The sequence below is a fragment of the Castor canadensis genome, chromosome 1, assembly GCF_047511655.1.
Source record: "Castor canadensis chromosome 1, mCasCan1.hap1v2, whole genome shotgun sequence".
In the NCBI taxonomy this organism is placed as follows: Eukaryota; Metazoa; Chordata; class Mammalia; order Rodentia; family Castoridae; genus Castor; species Castor canadensis.
In genome coordinates this window covers 192917451-192938027 of record NC_133386.1, presented here as the reverse complement: position 1 = coordinate 192938027, position 20577 = coordinate 192917451, and the positions used below count along the sequence as shown (strand labels likewise).

The 20577-nt window shown below is 33.5% G+C and overlaps 1 protein-coding gene and 1 pseudogene across 1 annotated transcript; both read left to right on the top strand.

Annotated features, from left to right (window-relative positions):
* The first annotated feature begins 6364 nt into the window (after window positions 1-6364).
* LOC109681092 (olfactory receptor 9G19-like) lies at window positions 6365-8079 on the top strand (annotated as a pseudogene).
* Window positions 8080-17635: 9556 nt separating this feature from the next.
* Window positions 17636-18574, top strand: LOC109681091 (olfactory receptor 9G4-like). The gene has a single exon (XM_020155662.2). The coding sequence runs from the start codon at window positions 17636-17638 to the stop codon at window positions 18572-18574; it is 939 nt and encodes a 312-aa protein (XP_020011251.1).
* Window positions 18575-20577: the final 2003 nt, after the last annotated feature.

The window sequence follows — 20577 nt, the reverse complement described above, 5'->3', positions numbered from 1 at the left end:
TTTTTGTTGTGTAGTTGTCTGGGTTTGAAATGAGTGTAATATTGGCTTTATAGAATGATTTTGATAGTGTTCCTTCCCTTTGTATTTCATGGAAAAGTTTGAGAAGTATTGATGTTAGCTCTTCATTTTGGTCTGGTAAAATTTGGTGGTGAATCCACCAAGTCCCATGTTTTCTTTGTTGGGGAATTCTTTTTTATAACTTAAAACCCATTGCTTGCTATAGATATATTTAAGTACTTTATATACACTTGGTTTAATTTTAGTAGGTAAAATGAATCTAGAAATTTATCTGTTTCTTCAGATTTACCTGACATACAGCATTTCAAAGTATTCCTAATGACCTTCTGGATTTCATTTCCATATCAAATTTTATTAATTTGGCTCTTTTCCTTCCTCTTTTTGTTCAAATTGCTAGGATTTTTTGTTTATCTTTTTAAAGATCCAACTTTTTGTTTCTTTTATTCTTTGAATGTTTTTATAGTCTCTATTTCATTAATTTCTGCCCTAAGCTTATTATTTTCTTTTGACCTGCTATTTTTAAGTTTGATTTGTTTTTGCATTTCTAGGAGCTTGAGGTACATCATTAGGTTTTTATTTGTGTCTTTCTGTTTTCTTTTTTTCATTATTCATTTATTCACATGTGCATACATTGTTTGGGTCATTTCTTCCCCATGACTCCTGCCCCCACCTTTTCCCTCCTTCCCTCCTCACTTCCAGGCAGAACTTTTTCTGCCCTTATCTCTAATTCTGTTGAAGAAAAGACATAAGCATAGTAAGAAAGACAAAGAGTTTTTGCTAGTTGAGTTAAGGATAGCTATACAGAGAGATTCCTAGCATTGCTTCCATGTATAAATGTGTTACAACCCAAGTTGATTCATCTCTAAATGACCTGTTCACTAGTTCCTCCCCTTCTCATATTGACCTCTGTCACTTTAAGGTTTCTGTGCCATTGGGACATCAAACACTTTCATGTTTTGGGTTTTCTACCTATCCCTAGCTCAAGTGGTAGAGTGCTTGTTGAGCAAGTAAGAAGCCCTCAGTTCAAACCCCAGTGCCACCAAAAAAAAAAAAAGATTTTTGTTTTCTTGATGTAGATTCTAATAGCTATAATCTTTCTTCTTAGCATTGCCTTTGCTGCTTCCCAGATGTGTTTTTATTTTCATTAGATTCCAGAAACTTTTTATTTCCCTCTTATTTCTTTCATAATGCACTGGCTATTCAAAAATGTATTGTTTAGTTTACATGTGTATTTGCCTATTTTCTGTTGTTTCTTGTACTGTTGTTGAATTCCATTTTTAAACTTTCTGACATTTTCTAAGACTTGCTTTATCTTCAAAATATAATCTATTATGAAGAAAGTTCCATGTGCATATGAAAAAAATTTGTATTCTGTAGTTGCCAGATGAAATATTCTGTAGATGTCTGTCAAGTCCATTGTTCTGAGGTATTGATTAATTCTGAGGTTTCTTTGTTGATTTTTTTTGTCTGGATGACATGTCTGTTGGCAAGAGTGGAGTATTGAAATCTCCCACTGTTATTGGATTGTGATTTATCTCTGCTATAAGTCCAGTAGTATTTGTTTAATGACTTTAGTTCTAACAGGTGCACACATGTTAATAGTTGTTATCTCACATATGTTTATAATTATTATCTTCTCTTGGTGGATTGTTCCCTTAATCAATATGAAGTGACTTTCTTTGTATCTTCTGACTAATTTTGATTTCAAGTCTGTTTTATCAGATATGTTTGTAGTTGTTTCTGCTTTCTTTTAGTGCCTGATCTATATACAATACAGTATTACTCAGCCAAAAAGACAAAGCAAAAATGAAATTCTATCATTTGAAAGAAAATGGTGAAATTGGATAGCATCCTTTAAGCCAGATTCAGAAAGATGAGTGCTTCATGTTTTCTCCCATATGTGAAGTCTGAAATAATAAAAAGCAATGACATGAAAGTAGACGTGAAAAGGGGAATGAAATCAAATGTGAGTGGGGAAGTGAATGAGGAAGAGGCGAATAAAAGGTTATATCTGGAGAAGAAATGGTCTACATATGCTATATGCATGCACCAATGTCCCACAATAAAACTCATTATTCCATATAATTAATATGCATTAATAAAAACCAAAAATAATATATCATCTAACCTCAAAGTTTCTGGTAAGTTGTGCTTTAATTTTTATTCAAGTTTTGAAAATTTTAAATTTCTTCCCTGATTTCTTCAGTGACCCACTGATAATTCAAAAATGTGTTGCTTAATCTCATGTGTTTTCTTAGTTTCTGTAGTCTATCTTTATGACTTTATTTTTATACCATTTTTATTACTTTATGATCTGTTAATATACAAGAAATTATTTTGAGTTTTTATATTTACTAAGATTTATTTTGTCACCTAAAATGTGATCTATTATTGAGAAAGCTCTATGTGTGCTGAGAACAATGTGCATTTGTCAGCTGTTGCATAGACACTCTGTAGATATTGTTTAAGTCCATTTGATATGTGGTGCTATTTAGCTCTGATACATCTTTGTCATTTTCTTAGTATAGTGGATTTATTGATGAGAGTGGGGTGTATCATATCTGGGCCTATCTGTCTCCTTATGTCCATTAATATTTTTATTATGACATTGGATGCACCAACTTTCAGTGCATATGGCTTTAAAATCATATATTCTTGTTGGATTGTTCCCTGTATCATTAAGTAGTGAACTTACTTATCCTTATAATCAATTTTGGCTTTAATTCTATTTTTTGAGATATTAGTATTGCTACTCTTTCTTGCTTTTGACTTCCATAGATTGGAAAATCATTTTCTAGCTCTTAATTTTTAATATACGATTGTATTTGTCTGTGAGGTGTGTTTCTTGTCTATAACAAACAGTTGGATCTTGTTTTGTCATCCAACCAGGCAGTCTATGTATTTAAGACTTGTTAAGATTGTTAACAGTCAGTGCTATTATGTAAAGGTATTCGTTGATTCCTATTATTTTATTGTGGTTTTGTCCCAGGTTGATCTGAATATTGTGTGTTTTTAGCTCTTGCTCTTTATTCATCTTAGGATTTTGATAGTTTGCTGAGTTGAAAATGTTTAATTTTTCCTAATTCTTACATACTCATAGATTCCTCTTATAAATTTATTCTTTCCTACACTCTTGTGTTTGTGACTTTCTTCATTCTTTGTATGTAATATTCCCTCAAGTATATTGTGGCTTAGTGGTCATGAATTGTTTAGCTTATGGTTATGTTGGAAGGTATTTAATTCACCATTGATTTTTAAATAATGTTTTTGCTATGTAAAGTTATCTTGGTTGAGAGATATTTTCTTGCAGGGATTGAAATATATCATACCATGCTTGCTTGGTTTTTGCTTTGTTAGTAAGTTGATAAGAATGAAAAAGACATATGGATATAGCTGCTCTTGCAGCTTTCAATATCTTTTCTTTGTTCTCTAATCTTGGAAATTTAACTATGTTGTTGCATAGTGAGGCTCATTTCTGTTCTAGTCTATTTGGCATTCTGAGTGCTTCCTATTATTGGATATCCATATTTTATCCCAGACTTGGTCAATTTTCTGCTATAATTTTATTGTAGAGGTTTCTCATGCCTTTAGGCTTTATTTCTGCTCCATCTTCTACCCCATAGATTCTTATTTTGGTCCCTTGATTTTGTCCCAGAGTTCATGAGTGTTTTGGTCATGCTTGTTTATTTTTTCTTTATTGAAATGTAAGTTTCATATTTCCTTAATCTTATCAGGAATTTCTGATATTCTTTCTTCTCAGTTTAGTCTACTGGTGATCCTTTCTGCTGGCTTTAAAATTTGACTTATTGAGCTTTCAATTTTCAACATTTCAGTGTTTGTAATTTATTTGCTGAGGTTTTCCATCCATGTTGCTGAGTTTCTTGTCCTGGTTTTGAACTGATATCCTTAGTTCATTTATCTATTTGTTTAAATCCTCTATTTGTTATCATTTTAAGAGTAAAATCTAAATTATTTGTCTAGCATTTCAGCCATTTTGTTAATTTGCATTTGGTTATTGAGATGTTATTGAGCTTTTGGAAGATATTACAATATGTTTTAAATATGTGCATAATAGTGTTTAGGTTATCATCTGTACAATTTAAGGAAGAATGAAAAAGAAGGAAAATAATAACTGATTACGTGTTCATTAGGGAATCACAGTAAAAACTATTTTCCCACCTTATTAAATTAAATTGGATTTGTTATCACACTGATTTATTTTATTCCTTGTTTTTTACTTCCCAAGTTATTTAATCTGAAGGGATTGTAGGAATCTAAACTCTTGAGCCTTAGAAATTAGATGATGATGTTTCTGAAAATTTAGGTAAGCTGTCAAATTTAGATAATAAAGGGTATTACAAGTAGATGAAAAAATTTACTTGTTCCTCACAAAGAATCCAATAGGCATTTAGATACTATGATATGCTTAGTGCTAAAGAACCAGGGAAGACAGTTGATAATCTTTAAAAAATGCAAAGGCATATGTACTTTTTAAGAAAATTTCTAAGCAATATAAAGTTATATTAAGTATAAAAATATATTTTAATAATTTGTATGGAAAATACATTCTTATCTTATAATACAAAATATAACCTTAGGAAGGCAAACTTATTAGCTCTTTGGTATTCACTGTCTGGTGTTGTGTTTTTCTCATTTTTTTTTTATGTTCATGTCAATTTCTTTTTTTTTTATTGTTTTATTATTCATATGTCCATACAAGGCTTGGGTCATTTCTCCCCCCTGCCCCCACCCCCTCCCTTACCACCTACTCCACCCCCTCCATCTCCCCCCTCTCATTTTTGATTATTAAATGCACATGTAATAAGTGGATTCCAGGGGGGAAAATGTGTCCTATCTTTCTTTGTGCATCCCAGGGTGAGTTAGAAGCACTTGCTTTTCCAGAAAAAAAATGAATGATGTGGTTTTAAAAGGCCTGGAATAAAACAAAACTTAATTATTTTAAGCACAAGCTATATGATAATAACCAAAACAGACAAACTCCCTTCCTTCTTAGAAATTAATCTTGGTAGTTTATTCCCGATTCCTAGTCAACCCATTAAAAGTTGGATGGAGCATCTTATCACTATAGGTAATATGAACACCCAGAAATATTCCACAGTTATTTTCTTTCTTTTTCTACATATCTGACTTAATAGAAGATATTTTTATTTGCAAGTCATTTCTTTTAAAAATATTAGCATAAATTAAATGCACCAATGGGTTTGTGCAATTTACATACATGCATATAATGCACTTTGGCTTGTTTTCCTTTCCTTTTTTTGTTTTTTGCTATTCTGGGGCTTGAACTCAGGGTCTTCACTTTGAGCCACTCCACCAGCCCTTTTCTGTGAAGGGTTTATGGAGATACGGTCTCGGTCTCATGAACTATTTGCAAGGCTGGCTTCAAACCGTGATCCTGCCTGGAAGCAGGGGGTAGGGGGTTGGGAAGAAGGAGGTGGTGGTGAAGCAATGACCCAAACAATGCATGCACATGTGAATAAACAAATAAAATAAAAGAAAACAAAACAAAACATGATCCTCCTAATCTCTGCTTCCTGAGTAGATAAGATTACAGGTGAGCCATTGGCTCCAGGCTCTTATTTCACTTTTTTAAAAACTATTTTTATTAGCATACATTAATAGTATAGTGAATTTTGTTATGATAATTTCATAGATATGTACAGTGTACTTTGAACAATCCACCCCTTCTATTATATTCACTGAGCCCCTTCCTTCCCCCCTTTTTAAATAACATTTGGTGGGTTTCATTCTATCTATCTATCTATCTATCTATCTATCTATCTATCTATCTATCTACCTATCTATCTATCTATTTATCTATGTATATAAAACGTACTTTGGTCCTTATTACTCCCAGTACCTGTTCCTTCCCCCCTCCCACTATTTCTTCATAAAATCCATAGAAGAATCCTATGAACAGTCACAATGTAAAATGCAGAGCTGTGGAGGAGAGGTTTTAACATATGGTAACATCCTTAAATTATAGCATTTTTTTAATTGTGTGGCTGTATTTTTATTGCCACAATTGTTGGGAATCACTTATTATTTGGTATGAAAATGTCCTGCATCCACTGGGAAAAAACTCTATCTAAAATACATCTTACCTACTATACCTAGCCTCTTGACGGATATTTTTGTATTGGAAAAGGTCTTTAAAATTACACAAATTTTAATAATTATATCTTCTGTAGCAGCTATAAATGTGAAATTATATATTATATATCTTTGCATATTGATTAGTATATACTATAATAATATAGTACAATTACATATAGGTAGATATAATTTTATATTATAAATAATTTCCTTGCAATTATTCTGCATTATGAACAAAACTTACATTTTTAAGGTGTCTGCTATGATTGCTCTGGAAGGTAAACATCACATTTGCGTTACTTAGCATAATTTGTCATATGGAATAATTTGTTGGTCTCTATTCATATTTTATACTGATACACACTGTGGTTCCCTGAGATTTATCATGTATGTGATGAATGCTTTTGAAGAGTACCTGAAGGAAAATTTCCACAGTTATTAAGGATGAAACATCACCTTCTAAACCATGGGGACATTCTCTATTCTCATGGGATCTGACCAACTTGTTAATTCAAAGCAGTGAAATGGAAAAAGAATGTTTATTAATTCTTCTTAATTGACATCTCTTTAAATTCAATTTTATCCCAATATCTGGTTTTATGTTAATAGCTTGTATAATCAACTAAAAATATAACTATACTTACCTTTTCATTTGTTTATTATGTATCTCTGTGTTATAGAGTATTTGCATTAGTATTTGCTCTATTATCCACACAGCTAAATATCAGTGCCAAAAACATCACTGTGGATCCTGAAAATACTCCATAAAATGAATAACCCTTCTTTCAGCATTACAGTATTCTTATTAAGTACATTTTACAGAAATAAGTATATTGAAGCTCACAATCTTCTATCACTTTCAAAAGTGAGGCAAGATTCCATTTTACTGTTGATCACACCTCTGGGCCTTATCAAAGAGAATGCCTTAGCAAAGAGAGTCATTTGTTATTGATTGAGGTAGTTAAACTCTTCTTTATTTCTAGGTAAAACTATTTAAGCCACGGAGAGGGGCAACCATACATTGATAGAGTTTATCCTCTTGGGCTTCATAACAGATCCTATGATGCAACTGGTTCTGTTTTTCCTATTCCTTGGAGTGTACTCTGTGACCTTTTTAGGAAATACTACACTTCTAGTGTTGATCTGCAGTGACTCCCAGCTCTACACACCCATGTATTTCTTCATTAGAAATCGCTGTCTTCAGGATATCTGGTTGTTCTCTGACTATACTCCAAAGATCCTAATGACCTGCATTTCTGAAAACAAGGCCATCATCTTTGATGGATGTGCAGCTCAGTCTTTCTTCTTCTCTGGACTGGGAAATACTGAGAGCTACTTGTTGGCTGCCATGGCTTCTGACTGCTATGTGGCCATTTCTAAGCCCTTGCTTTATTCTCAGGCCATGTTAGGGAGATTGTGCTTCTGTTTGGTTTTATATTCCTATACTGGAGGTTTTGTTAATTCAACAATATTAACCAGCAACACATTCACACTGGAGTTTTGTTTTGCAATGCCATTGGTGACTTTTTCTGTGATATCCTACCCCTTCATGATGCCTCATGAAGTTGGTATGCTCTGTGAAGGAAAGCTATCGGTCTATGTTTTACTACATCCTGACGCCCAATGTTTTTGCTCCATTGTACTCATCCTGGCCTCCTACTTATTCATCATTGCCTCCATCTTGAGGATGCTCTCCACCCAGGAATGCCTCAAGGCCTTCTGCACATGCTCTTCCCACCAGATCTCTGTGACCTTATATTTTGGCTCTGTTCTTTGAATCTACTCATGCCCCAGTTCCAGCTACTCCATTGATAAGGACAAAATGGTTACTATCTTTTATACTGTGTTGTTCCCCTGTTGAATTCTATGATCTATAGTCAGAGGAATAAATATGTGAAAGAAGCTCTTAAAAAATTCTTCAAGTTAGCACAATCTGAAGTCTAAGTTCACTCACTCTTCTCAGATTGGTAATAAGTGATAAACAACTTCAGGGGAAAATCGGAGATTTGCACTAAATTTTTAGTATTAACTCATCCAGAAAATGTCTGCTGTTTGGATGTAGTGACTGGACCCTAGTTTATTCAATAGCTCGTAGATTAGCTTTAATGTTAGTATAGTTTAAAAATTGGTTTCTTATTTTATTTCATAGTAGAGTAACAATAATAGTTTTGGGTCCCAAATAATTTAATATTACATGACTTTCTCATCTAGGGTTGCCCTAAGATTAGATTTATGAAGCTGGAGAGAAAACAATATAACAATTGTTAATGTTTGGGAATATACTTCATATCCTTCTAGTTAGTAAATACAAAGTTTGCTCAGTTATAGCAAAATAAGGAATGTTATGGATTTTTATTGAAAATAGAGAGGGCATCGATGTATCATAAAATAAATGAGGTGAAAGGAAACACCAGAAATATCAAAGCTAACACAAATGAAATAGGTCTATTTATCCAAACATTTAACTTCAGTCTATTTTTAAATAGTGCTATTCTAGAAACAGAAGTAATTTTTCAGTAACAAAGTTCTGAACTGTAAACAGCAAAGTCATTTTGTGAAGTTTAAATTGTATTCTTGAAATTGTGGATTTTATGTACTGAAAGCTGAACTATGAGTTATTTATCTCCTTGTTAACTGTTCAAAATAATGGATTTCATTATGATATTTTTATACATGTAAACAATATATTTCAGTCATATTCATACCCCATCACTGTGTCTTATCTGCTCCTTTCCTTGTGATTCACTCCTTGCTCAAATAGTTCCTCTTTTATTTTCACATTTTTTATCACTTTTTTCAAAATCAAAATTCTGCATTTGAAAAAAAACATGCTATTTTTGGCTTTCTGAGTCTGGCTTATTTCGCTTAACATGATGATATCTAGTTCTACCCATTTTCCTACAAATGACACCATGAGAAATATGTGTGCAGGTGTGTATATTGTATGCTGACTTTGATTCTTTTGTGTGTATGTACAGAAGTGGTAGAGGATTATATCACAGTTCTATTCTTAATAATTTGAGGAACCTCAATATTGGTTTTCATAGTGTCTGCACTAATTTCCATTCTCATCAACTGTTTGTAAGGCTTCCATTTTCCCCACTTCAGCATTTGTTGTTGTTTGCATTCTTGATTATGGCCATTCTGATTAGGGTGAGATGGAACTTGGTGTCCTTTTGATATTCATTTTTTTTATAGTAAAGACATTGAACATTTTTTCATGCAATTATTGGCCATTTGTGCTTCTTCCTTTGAAAACTGTTGCTTCAATACCTGAACCATTTATTAATTGGATTATTTGTTCTTTTGTGTTTAATTTTTGAGCTCTTCACATATTCTGGGTATTAATCTCTTGCCAAAATAAAAGCTGGCAATGACTTTTCTCCCACATTCTAGTCTGTCTTTTCCTTCAGTCAGTTGTTTTAATTATTGTACAGAAACTTTTTAATTCGAAGCATTCCCATTCATCAGTTCTTGATCTTATTTCCTGAGCAATTGGAGTTCTAGTCAGAAGGTTATTGCTATACCTATAACTAGGTGTTTTCCTATAGTAGTTCAAACTTTTCAGTTTTACATTAAGGTCTGTTATCCATTTGGGGCTGATTTTGGTACATGGTGAGAGCTGCAGATCTATTTTCTGTCTTCTACATGTGAATAGTCAGTTTGTCTGTTTGTTAAAGAGGTGGTCTTTTTTAAACATATGCTTTTGGTACTTTTGTTGAAAGACGTCTGTAGCTGTGTGGACTTATTTCTGTGTCTTCTGTTATATTCCATTGGTTTATGTGTATATATTTGTACCGAGACCATGCTATTTTTGTTATTATGGCTCAGAATATAATATGAAGTGAGCTACTATGCTACCTGTAGCATTGCTTCTTTACTCAGGATTGTCTATTATGGTCTTTTTTTGCTTCCTTCTGAATTTTAGAATTCTTTTTTTTTCTATTTCTGTGAAGAATGTTGTTGGAATTTTGACAGTTACTGCATTGAATCATTAGATCACCATTTCCTCAACATTAACCCAGCTAGTAGCCTTTCCATTCAAGGGTCATTTTCAATTTCTTTCTTCAGTGTTTCAGTTTTCATTGTAGAGGTCTTTTACCTTCTTGATTAGGTAAAATCTAATTTATTTATTTATTTATTTATTATTGAAGGTATTGTGAATGGAATCATTTTCCTGATTTTTTTCTCTGTGTGATAAATGTATTAAATTATTAGCAAAAACTATATGATAATTATTTTTTTATCCTGATGGTGTATCCTGCTGCTTTGTTGAAAATACTCATTAACTCATTAGTGGAGTCTCTAGGGTCTTTTAATTATAGGATTATATCCTCTGTAAATAGGGATAATTTGTCTCATTTGTATCCTTTTAAATTTATTTCTTTTTCCTTATTGATCTGGCTAAAAATTCAAGCAGTATATTGAATAAGAGTGGAGATAATTCACACCATTGCTTTGTTCCTAACTTCAGTGAAACTGCTTTTCAATTTTTCCTCTTTCAGTTCAATGTTGGCTATAGTTTGTTGTATATAACCTTTATTATGTTGAGGTAAATTACTCCTACTCCTTCTTTCTTCAGGGCTTTTATCAAGAAGATAAAATGAATTTTGTCCAAGCCTCTTCCTCCATCTATTGAGATGTTCATGTAATTTTGCCGCTGATTATTTTTTACATGCTGTATTTTCTTTACTAATTTGCACATGTTGAACTGGCATTGCATCCTTGGATTTAAACCATTTTGATCATGGTGTATGATCTTTCTGATGTGTTCCTGAATTAAGTTTGAAAATATTTTATTGAGAAAGTTTGAATCTATGTTAACCAAGGAAATTGGTTCACAGTGTTGTTTTTGTTGTGTCCTTATCTGGTTTTGACACCAATGTAAATTGATATCATATAGTGGTTTTGGTAGCATTCCTTCCCTTCTATTTATGGAATAGTTTGAGGAACATTGGATTTAGTTCTTCTTTATAAGTCTGATTGAATTCATCTGTGAATCCATCTATTCTGGACCTTTCTTTGTTGGAAGCTTCTTTTATTACTGCTTCAACCCCATTATTCATTACAGATTCATTTAGATTGTTTACATTATCTTGGATCAATTTTGGTAGGTCAGATGTGTCTTGGAATTTATTTAATTCTTCTAGATTTTCCAATTTACTGGAATATAAGTTTAAAGATATTCCCTAATGATTCTCTGTATTTCACTGGTATCTATTTCAAATCACCCTTTTGTCTTTATTTTACTAATATAGGTCTTCTCTTTCTTTACATTAGTTTGACTTACGGTTTGTCAATCCTTTATCTTTTCAAAGAATCAACTCTTTGCTTAATTGATTCTTTGTATTGTTCTTTTAGTTTAGTGAGTGATAAAAGCATATGAAAAGGAAGAATACCCACACACATATGCTACAGAATATATTGTAGAAAAGTTTAATTATTATAATTTGGAGAAATTCTATTATCAGGCACAGTTAATGATCATATTATGACAGATTCATTATGTCTACTTTTAATAAAATAGTACTTATTTCCTCATATCCTAATTAACATTTCTTCAAATTTCAGATGGTCTTTAATTGAGTCTTTGGAGACTGAGATAAATATTCCTCCATTGCTATGTAGCAAGAATCTCAAAGGACTGTTTAGGAAATGCATATATTGAACTGAACAAAGACATGTCAAAACGCTAGAGAGCAGAGCAAAGGGTTTCACTTCTAGGAATTTGTCTTTCTGATGAAAGGTAAAGGGCGAGGGGTTCAGGTTTGGCAAAGCAGTTTGGCCTCTTTGTGACCTGACCTGAAATTACAAGGAGGTAAGTTTGACCTGGCTGTGCATGAATCATTGGTATATCAAACACACATAGCTAGCTACAGGTGTTTCTCTGTCTCTCTCTCTCCTTTCCCTTGTTTTCTCTCCTTGCTAAATAAGATTCCATTCAATGATAGAGCTGGTCCTTATCTACAATTTGAAATTCTGTCTGACTTTTTAATAGTTATGTTAGACCCTATGTGTTCACTTACATAGTAGTGAATACAAAAAACAAAAAATATTTTGACTATAGTGGTTGTTCTATTTTCAAGAGTTCTAGAATATAATGTTTTCATCTCAGTACTTATTTTCAAGTGCCAAAGGATTATTTTATTTCCATGTAATTTGAGTTCTCTTATAAAGAGATCAGAGAAGGTCTACTATAAGGCAAGATGCATGTTGATAACTGTTTCTAGGTAGTAGGCTTTCATGTGATAGGCTCTGATTATTTTGATGGCTATCATTTTACATATTAATTGACAATTTATATCAAGTTCCATATGGATTTGAGGACTTGAAAGTGAGTCTTCTGTTTTATTTATTCTTCCTTTTTGGTAGTGATGCAGTACACTGAACTTGGGAAGTCCTTTGGTAGATTTTTGATCTGAATAGTTTAAGCTAGTTTTAAGATGCAAAGGAATGAACATATGCTTATTAAATCTTGAAATATTCATTTAAGGCCCCATAATTACTAGGAACTGTTCAATGTCCTGGGTCATTGCAGGAAACAAATATAGTACTCTTTCTTTTCTAGGGATATTATAATCTTGCTCAGAGAAAGACCCAATAAAGAAGAGTTAGAAGGTGATAGTAGGTATGTGAGAAATTGGGAATTGAGCAGTCTGAATACATAAAAACTATGGGGATTGTTAGTTAAAGGAAGTAAAGATGATATGTAAATTGCTCATCATTCTTAAAATAGGTTTTGGTCTGAAAATGACATTTAAGGTAATTAAAGTAGATGAGGGGGTAAACCACAGAAATATCTGAAGAATAAATTTTCAAGCAGAAGACACAGAAAGTCAATTGTTTTGAATGCTGGGGCAGGGGTGGAATGTCTGTGAATCTGGAATATTAAGCAAGGCTGGGCAGAATTAAGGAAAGGTGAGTGTAAGGAGTGTTAGAAAATAGATTATTGTAGGCCTACAACTTTCATTATGCAAAATTTATTAACTTTTTTTGGTGATGTTGCAGATTGAGCCAAGAGCATTTTACATGCCAGATACACATTCCACCACTGAGGTACACCTCCAGCCCAGAATTAAAATTATTCATACATATGTGAATTATGTTTCTTTTTTAAAAAGCCTAAAGTGAAAGAGTCTATTGATACAGAAAAGTGTAAAGTAGGAGAGAAAAGGCCTCAGAATTGGATGGGGGTCCCAAGAGAGGGTGCCCCTGAATTATGTTTTTTGAAGTAGAGATGAATACCTTAAAATCACACAGGTGTTAAGCACTGGGGCTGTATTATATTTACAGGACAATCCAAGGCCAATGGCTTTTGTAGTTCTGTCTATTCTCTGTCAAATTGTAAGAGGAGATGATGTCATCACATCTGTTAATTTTTGCACCTATAATCTGTTGACTACACTTTTAGTGTCACAGCCAAAAAATCATTATTAATACAAATATCACAGTTTCCCCCCTGTTTTTCTAGGGGTTTTTGAGTTACAGGTCTTATATGTATGTCTTTAAACCATTTCAAGTTAATTTTTCTGATTCTTGTGAGATAGAAGTCTAATTTCATTCTTTTGCATGTGGATATACAGTTTTTCCAAATTCATATACTGAGGATAGTCTGCTTTCCACACTGTATTTTTGCAGGTCATGCCAAGGAATAGTAGCATGGATTCATTTCTGGGCCCTGAATTTTATTGCATATGTCTATGTGTCTCTTTTTTTCCTGATAATTCTACACTGCTTTTTGTGGTTCTGAATGAATTTGAGGTTTTTTTTCTATTTCTGTCTAAATGCCAATTTCATATGATAAACATGGAGAACATTATCTCACTGAAATAGTCCAGACAAAAAATGAGAAAAACCATGAGATTTCACTTACATGTGGAATTTATAAATAGGTCAGAAAAAGACAGGAAAATCCTGCATGTGACACAGAAATGGAGTGTAGAATGATGATAGTCAAAGGCTAGGATGTGGTATGTGGGAAGCAGTGATTGGTTTCTATAACTTTGTGTGGCGCAAACTCTCAGCTGAAGACAAATCAGCACAGCGAGTGGTGTAGCTTAGTGGCAGCGCACTTGTCAAGCATGTGCAAGGCGAGGCTGTGGGTTCAATTCCTACAAACCCATACACACAGAGATGAATGCAAACTAAGGATCTGATGCCTTGCATCCTGGTTGTAGATAATTATACTGCATTCCACACTTTTAATACAGTAAAAGAAAAATTTTTAAATATTCTCATCAAGAAAAAAATGGTAAATACATTAAATATTAATAAGATTCTGAATGATATCACTAATTGACTTAAATTGTCTTTTTGGGGAACTGGGCCTTATTTTTTCCCAAGAATATCAATTTAAAAAAATTAGTCAGGTATTATTCCTTTCTTTTGGAATAAAAACAGTTATGGGTTATGTATATTTTCTCTTCAGCTTATGTATTTTACCTATACAACACTGACATGTCCTTGCATTTTCAGAGAGGTGAAGACTGTAGGATAAAGGATTTTTAAGAGACTTTCCCAAAATTACAAAGCTACCATGTAATAGAATCAAGATTTGAACCCAACATTCCATTATGAGATCCTTCTGTGCCAGACCTGTCTGCATTCAGATCAGCTCATTTGCATGTCTGCGGTAGCTCTTAGCTTAAATGGGATTGGAACATGTTAAATGGCCCCACTCTTTCTGTTGAGCAACAGAGAGAACATAGTGGGATGTCTCATTATCCAGAAAGCTTGCCCAGGCCTATTTACTTGATGTTGGTAGGATTCCAAAAGTGAGGGATGAAGAATGAAAACCTTACTGAGGTTCAAGCTTGCAATGCCCTTGGGGCCGTCTCTGCCCCAATCTATTTGAAAAAGGACCACAAGGTATCCATATCTTAAGGGCTGAGACAACAGAATCTATTCTTAAAAGAATAGAAATCCATAAAGAATTGCAAACAATTTTCTGCCCTCTAACATATCAATGATTGCTTTCAGGATTAATTTTTCTCCTTATTTTAAAATTAAGAACTTTAGTACTGAAATATAATGAGATGTATTTTTTTATACACACAGAAGCCATAAGAATGACAATAGGATTAGGCTTTTAAAGTTATGTTCTGAAGCTTTCATCAAGTCTATTTAACCAACCTTTCTAAGAACAGAGAGTTTTTGTGTAAAAGTAAAGTCAGGGAACTCTTAAATATCAAATGCAAAAGATGTTTTCTTTAGACTTCCATGGAACTTTGAGGATAGGGTGCTATTCAAAAATAAATTCCTTTTTAGAAAAAAGGTTGAGATTAAGTCTCAAGTCCTATCTTCTAAGACAAGGTTTCATTTTATGCAATACTTGGTATTCTATATAGAATGTTTAAAGGCTCTCTTTAAGTCTTTATCACTAGATTGGTCTCAACAGGTGACAGAAGACTGAGAATTTCATAGTTTCCAGTTAAGAGTGGATAACTGCTCTTTTCATCATTCATTCTCTAACTTGAAGCCAGGTTTTCTCTGTGTGAAAGTGCTACACGTACTTTTCTTATGGCAGTGTTGTTCTACCCTCTCTGCTTACCTTAAATATTTTTAAATGGTTATTAGTTTTCAGGTATCATTTCAATAGTTTTCTTTTTGGAAGTCTTTGGATAATGCCCTTGACATTTTATACATCATTTGCCTTTTTTGTGAATCAGCATAAAAATTGCAGTAGTTTGTTCTATTCATATATACCCATTTTATCCAACTTATATCAGAAAAAAATCTTGAAATCCTCAAATTTGTTTCTTTATATGTAGAGATTATAACATAGAAGAGTTCATAATAACTATGGTGAGTATGGATATAATCCAACATTTTATATATATTCATATTATAATAATATAATAACCATAAATTACTGCCAAGACAATTTTACTCCAACTTGAGTAAGTAATAATAAACAATGGAAGAGGCTTCAGGATTCTAAATTGCTTTAACTATAGTGTCAGAAATTATATTATGTCTTCTTTTGATATTGTTATCTACATTTGAAAGACATCACCTAAGTCTGACTTCCCATCAAACAAGGATACTAGACCTAGAAGTAGAGGTCTTGGGTTTGCATTTTAGTTACAGCACTTATTTAGGCTTATATCAAATTCAAATGATCATAGCACCTAAATCAGTAATAATTCTATCTTGGCTTTTAAATGTCTCCCTCTACGTTAATAACTAGGGAGGGATTTAAATGGTCAAATCGAAACAGGGTAATTTTACAAAGTTTATTTATTAAAAATTCATGTAGTTTTAAAAGTTTATGTATATTTAATTAAATACTTTCTTTTAGCTTTCCTCTGAGATATTTGTAGTTTTTGGGATATGAACTTGAAAGATCATTATATCTCAATGCCTTAAAATTAAAACTTATATTCTTTAAATATTTAGCATCCACGCTATCAAAAAAATGCTTCAATCAGCATCCCCTGAAATACCAGCTACTAGGAGAAAAGCAAGAGGATCTCAAGTTACTGAGCAGCTCAAGCAAAGTTAGAGAGACCCTATCTCAATTAACAAAATCAAAATAAGACTGGTGCATTGCTCAAGTGGTATAGCACTTAACCAGCAAGTGCAAGGCCCTGAGTTCAATTCCCAGTAACACAGACATGCACAATCAAAGCCTTAATCATGTATGTAATCCTCATGTAACTTAGTCACCTAGAGGAAAGTGGATAAAAAGAACAAGTAAGAAAATATTTTTAGAACCTCTTTTCAATTGGTAAATATATTAATCTATTTGGAAAGCAGTAGCATTGTCTTAGCTACAAGAAAGTGGTCTATACCAATTGTTCACATCAAAGAGTGGTACATGGCTTAATCACTGGGAGTAAGTACTCTCATTTAAAAAAGTTCTGGACTCATTTGAAAGCCATGCTCTGAATTGTGACCACTGAGTGCTGCTTAAACTCTATGTTCAAGTTTTATCAATTGTAACAAGATCATCATGCATCTAGTTTAGAAAGGTAGAAAATGAAATGGTTAAATACAGGGCTTAGAGTAGTAATTGGGACACAGAAATACACACCGTTTTCTCAATTTGTATGTTGAGTAGCATAGGAAAAGTACAGCATACTGGTATTTATACAAATATCGTAATGCCAAACACACTAGAAACTCTTTTTAATTATGATAGGATACTGATTTTTTTGGATACACAAGTATACTAAACATTAGGCTGTATGTTTTCATGTGTATTTTTACTTGATTAGATAATATTTCCAGAAGGTAGCTACTCGTTATGTATTTGATGAGTAACTAGTCTTTCATTAACTGGTTAATAAATGATAGCTTTAATCTTAAAATTAAATTCTTATTCCAATTCTACTAGAATTTCAAAGTCACAAAATGAAGTCCTACAATTATAGAAAGTAAAGGAAAAAAATCTATAAACTTTTAAAGATATTACTGAATTAATTCACTATTTTTCTTAGTAGAAAATATCACTGATTTATTTCCCTCTCATGACAATCAGGTCTTCCCCTTTGTGGACATGGAAGTGGGAAATCGCACCATTCTGACTGAATTCATCCTGGTGGGCTTCTCTGTAGATCCTCAGTGGCAGCTGATTCTATTTGGAATATTTCTAATTCTCTACTTGGTAACCTTGTCAGGGAACATGACCCTGGTTATCTTAATCTGGATTGATTCCCGGCTGCATACACCTATGTATTTTTTCATTGGTAATCTGTCTTTTTTGGATTTCTGGTATACCTCTGTATATACTCCTAAAATATTAGCAATTTGTATCTCAGAAGATAAGCGCATTTCCTTGTCTGGATGTGGGGCTCAGTTTTTCTTTTCTGCTCTTGTAGCCTACACTGAGTGCTATCTGCTTGTAATGATGGCATATGACCGCTATGCTGCCATTTGTAAACCATTGCTTTATTCAGGTACCATGTCCACTTCTCTCAGTACAGGACTTGTTCTTGGTTCCTATGTAGGAGGATTTTTGAATGCCATAGCCCATACTATCAATACTTTCCGACTGAGTTTCTGTGGTAAAAATATCATTGACCACTTTTTCTGTGATGTACTGCCATTAGTAAAAATGTCCTGCACAGACACCGAGGTCTATGTGAAAATTCTTTCCAGTATGGTGGGCTTCAGCATCCTTTCCAGCATCCTTGCCATCCTCATTTCCTATTTCAATATCCTCCTGGCTATCCTGAAGATCCGCTCAGCCTCAGGAAGGCACAAGGCTTTCTCCACCTGTGCTTCCCACCTAGTCTCTGTCACACTCTTCTATGGATCCTTGCTCTTCATGTATTCAAGGCCCAGTTCCAACTACTCCCTAGAGAGAGACAAAGTGGCTGCCCTCTTCTACACCATCATCAACCCATTGCTAAACCCCCTCATTTACAGCCTGAGAAACAAAGATGTCAAAGAGTCCTTCAGGAAAGTAACACAGACCATAAGAACACAAGTGTGAAGTTTTTCATTTATGGTTTGTTAGTTATAAATGATTAATTTGTAGATAGGCTTGTATGCATTTGTGTATGTCAACTAGTTTTGGCACATTGAACTTGTAATAATGAAATATTGAACCAGATACTTTTTCATTAAATTTCTTTTTTATTCATGTAACTTTTAAAAAGCCTATCATATTGTGTTGTTTAAAACTGTACATTATGGTATTTTGCTTCATTGCAGTACTATATTTTTCATAAAATTCATCTTCTTGGTTTTGTTTGTAGGTATTAGAAGGAGAATATAGGTACTGAATGGTCTTCCTTTTATTAAAGTTGACTTAGAAGTTTGCAAACTTTATTGGATAAGAAAGATATGAAATTATAAATGGTTAGAAATATATATAGAAATATATATTTTTGTAATGTGTCCTCACCAATTATCTTTCTAAATCTATAATTAAGCATATGGAATATATTTGTTTATATCTTTCACCTTCTACATTAACCTAAGAATAGATAAAGTATTATAATACATAATACAGCAAGGTGACTAAAGTTTATGGCGATGTATTATATATTTTCAAATTGCTCAAAAAGTAGATTTTAAATATTCTTATTACAAAGAAATGATAAGTATATGTGTGGTGACAGGTAGAAAAGTAGCCTAATTTATTCCACAATGTATAACATGTATTACATCACTCTGTGTTTGATATATAAATATAAGGCAGGAAATTTTAAAATTGTAAGTAATTTTATTTTGTGTCTAACAGTCTTGAAACGTAGCCCTGGCTGGCCTTAAGCTCACAATCATCCCGACTCAGCCAGGTGATATGATTATAGCTGTGCACCCGTCTGCCCAGCTAAACTGGGATAAAAAAGTTAAATGGAAATAAACACTCAGAGAAAAACTCTATTCCCACTTCCCATCTAGAAGTGGACAAGTCATTCAGGGACCATGGTAAGAGAGAAAGTCCCTGCAGACCTGTCTAGAAGGTGAATAGAAGCATGTTTTCCACAATCAGTGAGAAACTTGTTGCTGGATTTGGGTCACTGGCTCCAGGGGCCAGATAGTTCTTGGTCTCATTGAAGAAAGAATTCAAGGATGAACACAGAGGAGATTTATGCTGGAGCAGGTTTATTAGTGCAAATCAAGTCAAAAGCAGAGCAAACATGCACTCTCAGACAGAGAGTGGGCAGACTCAGAAAGGGCCCTGGGGTGAGGGCTCAAGATCTTATGCTTTTATTGGAATCTCATGTATAGTCACTCCTGGATAATTGGGTTAGGTGTCATTAATTTCCAGGGACTTGGTTAAATGTCATCAACTTCTCCCACATGATGGGCAGGGTAATGGCCTCAGGTGGTCAGATGGGGGTTGTTATTTTTTATGGGCTACAGGGGGTGCAGGTGCCCAAGGCCCTGTTATTTGTCACAAGTCATTCTGTTGTGACTCCTTATAAATATCCAAGCTATCATTCTCAGCCATCAGTTTTTCTAACTCCTTGCATAATTTTTATATCACCCTTGGTTACTGCTGGAGCCTTTGTCATATTTGATATAAATTCTAGGGGGGAGAATCAGATGAACAATCAGGGTCAAATGTCAAGAAAGAAGTTAATTAATTATTCTATGTGGTCATATCAAACAAAATATGATGCTGCCCTTATTCTGTTAGCTGTATTCTTGAATTTGTAAAATATGATTTGTGTTTACTTATTGCTGTAATTTGAATACTAAATATTCCTCAAAGATCCATGTGTTAAGACTCTCTTCCTGGCTTGATGCTAGTGGAAGGTGGTGGAAACTTGAAGAGACGGGACTCGTGGGAGATCTTTGGGTCAGTGGGGTGTGATCTAGAAGAGGATTGTGGGCCTCAGTCAGGAGGTGAGTAGTGATGCTCGGCCAGGATCATCCACCATGATGTTTCCACTGGCCCAACGCCACAGAGCACCTGGCTGTGAACTGGAATCTGTAAAACAGTAAGCACAAATAACCCTTTTCTCTTTGTAACGTGATTGATTA